The 12,284-nt window shown below is 35.5% G+C and overlaps 1 protein-coding gene across 12 annotated transcripts in view; it reads left to right on the top strand.

Annotated features, from left to right (window-relative positions):
• The window catches only part of CEP128 (centrosomal protein 128), a 381,907-nt gene that overhangs the window by 87,140 nt on the left and 282,483 nt on the right, over positions 1-12,284 (top strand). For all 12 annotated transcript variants that reach the window (XR_011431914.1, XR_011431913.1, XR_011431912.1 and 9 more), the window contains 3 exons: positions 1,575-1,661; positions 4,443-4,517; positions 6,382-6,514. Coding sequence is in view for 9 of the 12 variants with exons in the window: in XM_070249369.1 (XP_070105470.1) it covers positions 1,575-1,661; positions 4,443-4,517; positions 6,382-6,514 (295 nt within the window). In the remaining 3 variants the exon portion in view is untranslated. The remainder of the gene's footprint in view (positions 1-1,574; positions 1,662-4,442; positions 4,518-6,381; positions 6,515-12,284) is intronic.

Below are 12,284 nucleotides of genomic sequence, written 5' to 3'. Positions count from 1 at the left end.
TCTCCCCTCTGTGGAGAGCTCAGGCTAGTTTTTAGTTCAATGAAAAAATATTGAAAAGACAACCAATTTCATAAGAAGAAAGTGGGGCTAGGTTGGGATGAAGATAGTTTAAAATTTTATAAAATGAATTGATTAAAAATGTAGCAACAATTTCTTGTTATCTTTTCCCTTTATATTTTTCTCTCTCTTTCTTACATACATACACACACACACACACACACTCACTCATTGGGGATAGACCAAGGAAGCTTGGAAAGAATAAAGATGCCAGCAGTAATTTTCAAGTTTCTAGGATAATTTTGTTTAGGAAAAATTTTTAAACACATCCCACTAACCAAACTGGAATAATGGATTATGTATATAGAGTTAAATATTATTGCAAATTCCACTTACCCTACAATAAAGAATGTCAAACATCAAAATCATTTGATAACTACCTGAAAAGCATTATGATTCTTAATACTTTATCAATGTTAACAGTTCAGTAATCATAATAGTTCTCTTTTACTGTACATTTTAGTACTTTACAAAGATCAAATTATTTAGTCTTCATACCCACCCTATAAGGTTGATATTATTATTTCAACACGGAGAGGCAGTGCCACTCAATGGCCAAGAGGCAGCCTGTCTACCTTCTGTCTCTGTCATGGACTAGGTGAATGACCTTGGACAAGTTTTTCAACTCCTTGAACCTCAATTTCCCCCTTAATAAAATGAGCTTTTAAATAACTCATGGAATTATCATAACAATTAAATGTGTATTTCCAATATAGGTAATGTATTTATTTAATATAAGAAGAAGAAGAATGTCTGTACATAGTAAACAGTATAAAAGTTTTATAACATTATTGTACTCAAGTCAAAATTATTTTTCATTTTGATGATATCTCGCTGCCTTTTTACTCAATTGCTTTTTATTAGTGAGAGTAGGAATCATGGCAGACGGAGCTGTAACCTCATGGATAGGGGGCCATGTTTATTTTATATATATGTGTGTGTATTAGTAGCCCCTAGCATAGTGCCTGGCACCTAGTAAATGCACTTAGGAGATATTTATTGGATATGTAAGTTAATGAAATTGAATATGATTGATTATACTTGTATCAAAATAGTTTTTAACATGTTTTGCTGTTTGCCTAAAAATCATTTTTCTATTGAGCACCACAGATCTTGTTGGAAAGGATTTCTGGCAATTTGGCTTTTCTCAGTTTGGATGGCCTCTATACATACACCTTGCTAAGTCTAAATGCTAAAATTGTCAAAAAAATTTTTAAAAAGTGGAATGCTTTTTAGATGTTATGAAAGATTGCTCCAAATATAAATTTTTTCCTTAAGTTTTAACGTGGAGACAAACCAAAACAAACACTTTTATGGTTAACTTTTGAAATTTGTATTTTCTTCAAGTTCTTTTTTTCCATTTTATTAAAGAGGGAAAATATAGAAAAGAATGCTTTACATATTTTGTACAACTCATAATCATCTTCCTTAGCCTTTTCTCAATATATCCTAGTAGTGTCTTTCAGTTTTATATGTATTTTGGAATAATGCATATTTTCCCACCTTTTTCATTCTAGGCATTGAAGAAACAAGAAGCTAAAGCAGATGAGGATGAGGGAGTAATGAAAAATAAGCTAAGACAAACTGAAACTGAGAAGAGTCAAGTAAGATTTTGCAAGTTATCTTTCAAAGAATGATGCTGTTTGGGGCCAGTGATGTTCATTGAGTGCCTTGAAGAGCGTCCCTGAGATCATTTGTTAGAACATAATGAAGCCTGTATGTTTTGATGTGGAGTCAGACGTGGTTCAAGGGCTCTGCCACTCTCTGCTACTTGCTCTTGGAAACATATACAGTAGTCCCCCCTTATCTGTGGTTTCACTTTTTACCGTTTCAGTTACCTGCAGTCAACTGCAGTCTGAAAATATTAAATGGAAAATTCCAGAAATAAACAGTTCCTAAGTCATAGATTGCCATGCTGTTCTGAGTAGCATGATGAAATCTCTCGCCGTCTTGCTCTGCCTGGGATGTGAATCATCCCTTTGTCCAGCGTATCCACGCTGTACTTGCTCCTTGCCCGTGAGTCACGCAGTGGCTCTCTTGGTTATCAGACCGACTGTCGCAGCATCGCAGTGCTTGTGTCCGAGTCAGCCTTATTTTACTTAGTAATGCCCCCAAAGCACAAGAATAGTGATGCTGGCGATTCAGATATACCAAAGAGAAGCCGTAAAGTGCATCCTTTAAGTGAAAAGGTGAAAGTTCTCGACTGAATAAGGAAGGAAAAAAAATTGTTTCTGGAGGCTGCTAAGATCTACGGTAACTTTTATTACAGTATATTGTTATAATTGTTCTATTTTATTGTTGATTATTGTTGTTAATCTTTTACTGTGCCTAATTTATAAATTAAACTATCATAGGTATGTATGTATAGGAAAAAACTTACTATATCTAGGGTTTGGTACTATCCATGGTTTCAGGCATCCTCTGGGGGTCTTGGGATGTATGCTCCATGGCTGAGGGGGAACTACTCTCCAGGTCTTTTGCTACCTTGTCATCTGGCCCCTCTCCTTTCCAGGATGCAAATTAAACTTCACCCTTCCTCGCTGGAGAACGTTTAAAGAGCCTGGCTTTGCTGCAGGGTTTAGGAAAGACCTGTTGCTTAAAGGCTGGGTATTTTGGATATATTCGTTTTCATTATATAGAATAGGTATAGTTAGCAGCCTAGTTCTGAAAAATCCTCTATTCCCATTAAATATTAAGGACCTTTGACATATATTCACATCTGTGAACCTACAGAGCCTAGCACTTTAGAGCTAGAAGGCAATTCAGAGGCCGAAAAACTCTCTTCAGTTTGCAAATGAGTAGATTTACGGATGAGCCCAAGGTAATGAATGCTAAAGTCAAGATTTTTGCCCCTGATGTAATGTTCTTTACTCTGTCTTGTTTTTTCTATTTACCATTACCTCCTTTATTTTATTTCACTGACCTATGTAAAGTTAAATGATGCGTACATGCTGCCTTTATGGTAAGCGAGGTATGTCAGGTCATCAAGTTTGCCCGTTGGGAGCTGATACTGCTGATATTACCCAGGCATCATGACTAATATGGGCTTTGATAAGTTTCGAAACCATTTTGACTGGTGTATGATTTCTTCCATCTTTATTTCTCCATAGAAACAAGAGAATAGGTCTGATACTATTTTGTGTGGATTCTGTGATTCCATATATACTTAATTTTTTAAAAAATGTAACATTTAGTTTATGAGCCACATGTATAGTTTTTTAAAAATTGTGTAACAAGATTAAAAAATTATTTTGAAATAATTATGGATTCATAAAGTGTTACAAAACAAAATTATAGAGAGTCCCATGTGCCCTTCACACCATTTGCCTCAAGGGTAACGTTTTACGTAATTGCCATCTAATATCAAAACCAGGAAATTGACATTGTTATAATCCATAGAGTTTATGCAGGTCTCATCAGCTTTATGTGCACTCATTTGTGTGTTGAGTGTGTGTGCGTGTGTGTGTATAGTGCTGTGCAATTTTATCTCGTGTAGATTCATGTTGCCATCACCACGATCAAGATACAGGACTGTTCCATGACCATAATGCTCCCTGATGCTACTCTTCATGGCCATACCTACCACCTGTACATTTTTTAGAGGGCTAATATATAGATAGTTGTTCAAATGAAATGATAATTTAGGATAACTATTACAAATCTAAGCAGTTAACGACATCTTAATATAGATTTGTGGTTTTGCAAAACAACCTTACTGTTAGAAAATGCAAACTTATTTAGCATATGTAAGTTGTGGATTTTTAACAAACCTGTTTCCTGCCCTATTGTATTTTTCAAGTTGAATGTCTTATTCTGTACTTAGATATTTTAAAATTTTAGGAGTGTTATGAATATTGAAAATATCAGGAATGTAAGATATTAAGAATATATGAAATTATCAATTGAATGAAATATACTTTGAATCATTGAATCCCTGAAGTTTTTATTGTAATTTGGTTCGTATGACACTACATGTACTAATTTAAAGAAAAAATTGCTTTAGAATTCAGGTTAAAATGATTAAGAACTGAAAGGAATCTCAGAGATTATCTAATATAAATCTAATATAAAATCCTTATTTTAGAGATGATGGAATGGTGGCCTAAGGATAAGAGATTTAAACAGATTTAAACAAGGTCGCTGTTGAGATGGAACTGACTTGAGAACCCAGACCTCCTGAGCTCTGATCTGGTTTACTTGATGTTATGCAATTAACATTAATGAAGTATTAAGATGTATTTATAGCAAGATATTTACTCTTTCATGTTAGCTGTAAATATCTTCTGAAAATGTTCCTACTTTTTTCCTCTTACACTTTGCCCATAATCGTTTAATTATCTTCTGCCCCATTGGACATTTCTCTTTATCCTTTGTTGGAACTCTAGCTTGAACAGGAACTGGAGCTGTCTCGAAGGTTATTGAATCAGTCAGAAGGCAGCAGAGAAACGCTTTTGCATCAGGTAAGTGGATGCAAGCTATGATAATCTACTTTTAAATGAAAGCAGACTTAAGTCTCCTTCTCTATCAGATGTCTTTGTGAAAGGAGAAAGACCTAGGTCTGGAACAATTGTTTCCTAAGGAATGCATGTTAGCACACGCAAGCAGAAGGTGAGATCCTTTCAGGAAGATCAGAGGAAGCTAGGACAAAACACCAACCAAATTCCCACTGTTGAGAGTACATTTGCTGATTGCTGCTCCAGCTTAGGACTTATCTCTCTCAGCATAACCAGTGGAAAAGTGAGACTGGATGTGTAAGATAATATTTTCCCAGGAGCTGAATTTTATTCAAGGAGTCATTGGAGAGTGAAAGAGGAAGTAAAATACATAAAACAGATCTTTGCATGTTGAAGTTACTCTGAATGCATTATTGTCTTATATTCACATTTTCAAGATGCCACCTGCCCCCTTTAACCAAAGAGAAGGCTTAATTTTAAAGCATAACATTTTGCAGCCCATTAGCTCATAATGGGAGTTTGGTGCTTCTGATATTTAAAGTTCAATAACTTGAAATAGCCATCTTACATACATTGGCTAAGGGTATGTGAGTTTCTAACTGCCTCTCTGCTTGAGTTTAATGTAAACTGCAATTGCACCTTCCTCTGTTTTGAGGTGTGGCTTACATAACTCACTACATAATGTGCTAGGTTGGCGAAGATGTCAGGCATCATAAATGTTCAGAAGGAGTATTACATTTTGACAATCAGTGCTGAAAATACACCATACCACCTGTTTTACAAAACCTTTAAAAAGGTTCATTGGTTTTGTTCTGCAGCCAGTGGTCCAATGGAATTAATGTTGACAGAGTTCAGACTTTCTTTTTCGGAAGTTATATATTTGTATTCAGTTCCATTCTGGTTTTTTTGGAACTCTGACTTGTAATTTCTAATCTCATCTTTTGAAGTAAGAGACTTCTGTGTTCAGATTGTCATTGTGACTTTAGCTGAGTCTTTTTGCAACTGCTAACTTGTTTAATGGTCATTGGGGACATACCTGCTATGTGCTAGGCAATTTCCTAGTCTCTAGAAATACAACGATGAATAAAATAGTCCCTGACCTCAAGGTGTTTATAGTTTATTCAGCAGCGTTTATTGCTTATTTGTCTTGCCTAGTACTTTGGTATTAAAACATGCTAAATCAGGGCTGGCCCCGAGGCCGAATGGTTAAGTTCTCAAGCTCCACTTTGGCAGCCTGGGGTTTTGCTGGTTCGGATCCCGGGCGTGGTCATGGCACTGCTCATCAGGCCACGTTGAGGCAGCGTCCCACATGCCACAACTAGAAGGATCCACAACTAAAATATACAACTATGTACTGGGGGGGATTTGGAGAGAAAAAGCAGGAAAAAAAAAAAAGAATATTGGCAACAGTTGTTAGCTCAGGTGCCAATCTTTAAAGAAAAAAAAAAAGCTAAATCATGATCATTTCACTTGAGTTTACCATCCAATAAACATGTTCACATGAAAGAAAATGTGAAAAGTATAAAAACATATAGTACATAATTGGAGGTGGTTTGGGGTAATAGAGTGGACTGAAGTCAAAATAAGGGATTTTTTTTTTTTTTATATGGTCAAATTCTTTGTCACAATAGACACAGAGAAGGGAAAAGACGTTTATTCTGTGTGGAAGGAATGAAGAAATGGAGCAAGAGAGTATTCCACTGTGCTTGGCGTAACAAGACTAATTTGGCTTCAACTTGTGTTTGCAATAGCCCATTAGAAGTAAACATTTTTTCCCTAGAAAAATATTTTGTAACAATTTGTCAGTTCAATTGTTCCTTTCCTGCTTTTAAAACTGATAAAAGTTTCATTTTTGACTATATGTATTTAGGTAGAAGAACTCCGTACACAACTTATGAAAGCAGAAGGCGATCGAAAGGGTTTACAACATCAAGTATCTCAGATTTCCAAGCAACAGTCAAACCATCAGGATGAACAAGGAGATGACTGGAGGTTTAGGAGAGGTATGATTCTGATTCGTAAATGTGTGGGTATTTTGCTCTTTCTTTTTTTTTTTTTAATTTATTTCTTTTTTAAAAAATTTTATTTTATTTTTTAAAAATTATTTTATTTATTTATTTTCGGATGTACATCATAATGTATTTCGAATTCTGTGTAGATTAAATCATGTTCACGGCCCGAAAACTAATTATAGTGCATCCCCTCACATGTGAGCTTAATCACCCCTTTTCCCTCCCCCCTCCCCACTTCCACTGTGGTAACCACCAATCCAATCTCCAATGCTATGTGTTTGTTTGTCATTGTTTTTCTCTTCTACTTATAAGTGAGATCATATCGTGTTTGACTTTCTCCCTCTGACTAATTTCACTCAGCATAATACCCTCAAGGTCCATCCATGTTGTCACAAATGGCCGGATTTCATCATTTCTTATGGCTGAGTAGTAGTCCATCGTGTATAAATACCACATCTTCTTTATCCATTCGTCCCTTGATGGGCACCTAGGTTGCTTCCATGTCTTGGCTATTGTGTATAATACTGCAGTGAACATAGGGGTGCAAGTATCTTTATGCCTTTGTGTTTTTAAGTTCTTTGGATAAATACCCAGCAGTGGGATAGCTGGATCCTATGGTAGATCTATCCCTAATTTTCTGAGGATACTCCATAGTGCTTTCCATAGTGGCTGCACCAGTTTGCACTCCCACCAGCAGTGAACAAGGGTTCCCTTCTCTCCACATCCTTTGCTCTTTCTTAAATACTTCCTGTTTTCAGAATTTCATTCCTTATGTTGTGCTCTTGTCATCCTATCTATTTCTTGACCTGACATAAGGTTTTCCAACAAGGTAATCATCATTTAGCATCTAATTTTTTTAAACAGACTTTATTTTTTAGTTTTATATTTACAGCAATATTGAGCAGAAGGTACAGTGATTTAGCATATATCCTCTGTTGCCACCAAAAATAGTCTCCCCTATTATTGACATCCCCCACCAGAGTGGTACGTTTGTTCTGACCGATGAACCTACATTGACACATCATTATCGCCCAAAATCCATATGTTCCATTAGGATTCACTCTTGGTGTTGTGCATCCTGTGGGATTGGACAAATACATAATGACATGTATCTACCACTAGAGTGTCATAGAGTAGTTTCACTGTGCTAAAAATGCCCTGTGCTCTGCCTATTTGTTCCTCTCTTTCCTCTAAATCTTGGCAACTATATATCTTTTTAACTGTCCCTATAGTTTTGCCTTTTCTAGAATCTCATATAGTTGGAATCATACAGTATGTAGCCATTTCAGATTGGCTTCTTTCACTGAGTAATGTACTTTTAAGGTTCCCCCATGTCTTTTCAGGGCTTGGTAGCTTTTTTTTAAAGCACTGAATTATATTCCATTGTCCAAATGTACCACAGGTTTTTTTTTTTAATTTTAAAAATTTTTTAATTTTATTGAGGTCATAGTAATTTATAGCATTGTGAAATTTCAGTTGTACATTATTATTTGTCAGTCACCATATAATATACCCGTTCACCCGTTGTGCATACCGCCCACCCCCCCCCACCCCACACCCCACCCCCCACCCCTGGTAACCACTGAACTGTTCTCTTTGTGTGTTTGTTTATCTTCCACGTATGAGTGAAATCATACAGTGTTTGTCTTTCTCTGTCTGGCTTATTTCGCTTAACAATTATGTTAACATATTAAGCATGTTAATACCTTCAAGGTCCATCCATGTTGTTGTGAATGGGACAATTTTGAGAAAAGACTTTTTAGGAGACTGCAGATACAATTTTTTTCTTTTGTAGTTTTTGGATAATAGTTTTTTTAATCAGATATATCTTTGCAAATAAATTCTCACAGTCTGTGGATTGTCTTTTTATTTTCTTGACAGTGTCTTTCGTGGACCTGACATTTTAAATTTTAATAGTGTCCAGCTTATCAGTTTTTTCTTTTATGGATTATGACTTTCGTGTTGTATCTAGTAAGTTATTGACAGGGGGCCGGCCCGGTTTTGCAGCCGTTAAGCTTACACATTCCACTGCAGTGGTCCGGGGTTCACTGGTTTGGATCCCGAGTGTGGACCTACGCACCACTTATCAAGCCATGCTGTAGTAGGCGTCCCACATATAAAGTAGAGGAAGATGGGCACAGATGTTACCTCAGGGTCAGTCTTCCTCAATAAAAAGAGGAGGATTGGCGGCAGATGTTAGCTCAGGGCTAATCTTCCTCAGAAGAAAAAGTCATTGACAAACTCGAGGTCAGATTTTCTCCTGTCTTCTAAGAGTTTTATAATTTTGCATTTACGTTTAGGTCTGTGATCCATTTTGGCTTAATTTTTGTGAAGGGTGTAAGGTCTGTGTCTAGGTTCATTTTCTTTTTGCATGTGGTTATCCAGTTGTTCCAGCACCATTTGTTAAAACACTATCTTTTCTCTGGTGTAATGCCTTTGCTCCTTTGTCAAAGATCAGTTGACTATTTTTTATGGGTCTGTTTCTGGGCTCTCTATTCTGTTCCATTGATCTATTTATTTTTTTTTGCCAACACCACACTGTTTTGATTACTGTAGCTTTATAGTAAGTCTTGAAGTTGAATAGTATTCAGTCCTCCAACTTTGTTCTTCTCCTTCAGTAGTACATTGACTATTCTGGATTCTTTACCTCTCCTTATAACTTTGGAATCAATTTATCGATATCCACAAAATAACTTGCTGGGATTTTGATTGGATTGCATCTATAGATTATGTTGGGAAGAACTGACATTTTGACAATATCGAGTCTTCCTATCCATGAACATGGAATATCTTTCCATTTATTTTGTTCATCTTTGATTTCTTTCATCAGTGTTTTGTAGTTTTTTAAATTTAGATTTTGCTAGATTTATACCTAAGAATTTCACTTTCTTGGATGCTAATGTAGATGATATTATGTTTTTAATTTCGAATTTCACTTGTTTGTTGCTGACATTAGCATTGAAGTTTAATGTCTTCCCTGATTGATTTTTTAAACCCATTTCAATTGTCAGACCTGCTTATCTCATGGGGCTTTCTCTTAGGAAGAGCCAGCAAAGCCAGTAGTGGAATTTTTCCCAGCTTCCTGTTTATAAATGTGTGTGTACGTATTTATGTACTTGTCCTTGTACTTAAATTAGAAATACCCCTGGTTTTCACTTTCTCTTATCCCAATTTTCCATATATACAAACAGATAAAATTAAGATCCTGTCTTTTTTGTTATCTGGAGAATGGTGGCAAAAAATGATCATATCTCAGAAGTGGTCATGAACCATATGACTGGCTTTTTCTTATGTGGATCAGGAACACTTTGTGCTTGAGAAATGTTAGAGTACTGTTTCAGCGGAGGTGTTGATTTAGGTTGTGGAATAATACTCTGGATTTATTTCTTTTTGAAAATTCAAGTTTAACAGGGATGGTGATATTGAGATTTTATAATGGTTTCTGATAGACTAGTCCAGATTGTTCAGCTTGTAAATTATTTCAGTAATGAAGCTTCCTATTCAAATGCCTAAATTATTGGAGAAATTCTTATAAGCATTTGATGTACTATGAAATTCAGGGAAGGTAAATATTTCCCCAGAGTCCCAGACATAACTCAATATGTTGCCTTTTAGAGTTTCCACATTGCCAGAAAATCTTCGCTGGATGGCAAATTCTGACATACCTATTCCAATATATTTGCATGCTATTAAGTTCACTTAAATTTCATGTGATGTTATAATTTAAATATATTTTGACATCAAGTATTTTAAAATTTATTTTTAAGAACAAAATCATAAGGTATTAGATTACTCATCAAATTTTCATAAAGATGCACATAGGAACTCTCATTTTGTTTCGAAAAAGACTCTGGTATATTTATTTTATGTTTGTTGCCTCATAGAATCTGGTTTTTTTTTTTAAGTATGCTTTTCTTTTTGGTGAGAAAGATTGGCCCTGAGCTAACATCTGTTGTCAATTTTCTTCTTTTTTATTTCCTCCCTAAAGCTCTAGTACATAGTTGTATATCCTAGTTGTAGGTCATTTTAGTTTTTTTCCTATGTGGGGTGCCACCACAGCATGGCTTGATGAATGGTGTGTAGGCCCACCCCCAGGATCTGAACCAGTGAACCCCAGGCTGCTGAAGTGGACTGTGCAAACTTAACCACTTGGCCATGGGGCCAGCCCCTAATTTAGTTATTTTTGGTGTGTCTTTGAGGACTATAAGAATCTCACTTTTTTAACTACTTACCAGGTTTAAAAAAATCCAAAAATTCTCTTACCAATGTGGTAATAATGGACTTCATCTTCTTTTAACAATTCTAGAGTTTTCATCTTTGTGGAATACTAGTATTATTAACAAAAATTCTCCATAAGAAATCACACTGATTGTCACACTGTGGTTGCTGCTTGTTCCTCCACCACTGCAACATGATTTCTACTTTTGCTTCTAAATTTGACTTTGCTTAGTTTATTAGTGGTCTCCTCAGTCAAATTCAAAGGCGTTTTGCCATTACTTGTCTTACTTGACCCCTGTTTCTTTCCTCTTTCTTCTTGAAACTCTTGCGCTGACTTCAGTGCTCCTGCTTTTTCCTGGTTCTTCTGCCTCCGTTGTTTTCATTGTTTGCATTTGAATCTTCTTTTTATTTCCAGTTTGTCTTTTAAATGCTGCTGTTGTCTAGAATCCTATTTAGGGCTTTTCTCACTTAGCACTTCTCCCTAGGGGTTGTTATTTAATCTGATGCTTTAGCTATCACCTGTAAATGATGACCTCTAAATCCAGCTCTACTCACTCTCCTAACCTTCAGCCCTCCAGATGGAGTTGCTAGTGGACATCTCCATATGCTGTTCCACAGAATGCTCAGTCAACAGATTTACAGTGGAATTCATTCTTTCCTCAAAACCTGCTTTTATTTCCTATCTCAATTGATGGCATCATCCTTTAACCAGATATCCAAGCCTAAAATACAAAGAACATCCAGAATTATTTCTTCTTCTCTCCATCTAATTCGTCCCAATATCCTCTCTATTTATACATCCTGATATTCTTTGAATTTGCCCCATCCTCTTTTTTATTCCCACTATCCCAGTTTAGGCATGCTTCTTTTCATCTGTATTACCCTCTAAACATGTCTTTTTCTGTTTCCTCTGTAATCTGTCTTCTATACTGCTACTAAAGGGTCCTTTCTAAGACACAAACCATTCATGTTACACTCTTGATTAAAACCTCTTATAATTTATTGAGTTCTTACTACATACAAGGCATTATGCTACTCATTTTACATTGTCTCCTTTATTTCCTACAAGTGTTTATGAGAAGGGTACTGTTCTTTCTGTACTTTCTGTTTTAGTGATTTAAAAAAAAAAAAAGACTGAAGAGCAAAGAGATTAAGTAACTTGCCTAAGGTCACATTTATGGGACTTAGCAGACCCAAATATTTTTCTCCCCAAACTTGAGCTCTTAACTGCTATTCTATACTGATCCATCTCTGTTTGTAGCAAGCATTCTTCCAAACGGAGCATATGAGACAATCCTCTGGGTGTAGGAGGAGAGTTTTTGTAACATATTTATATTTTATACCTTATGTTTTAAGTATTTTAATTTTGTGAAATGTTTCATTATATATGTATATATGTGTTATATCTATATATTTACATGAATATCTATACTAATATTTTATATGTAACTATATTATGAAACATACCAAAATATTATTTCTCCACACCAAATATAGTACGTTTCATAAAATATACATATATGTATATGTATTTATGCACAGA

Source organism: Equus caballus, chromosome 24 (genome assembly GCF_041296265.1).
Source record: "Equus caballus isolate H_3958 breed thoroughbred chromosome 24, TB-T2T, whole genome shotgun sequence".
Classification (NCBI taxonomy): Eukaryota; Metazoa; Chordata; class Mammalia; order Perissodactyla; family Equidae; genus Equus; species Equus caballus.
Note: the sequence above shows the minus strand (reverse complement) of the source record. Positions and strands in the feature narration are given on the sequence as shown.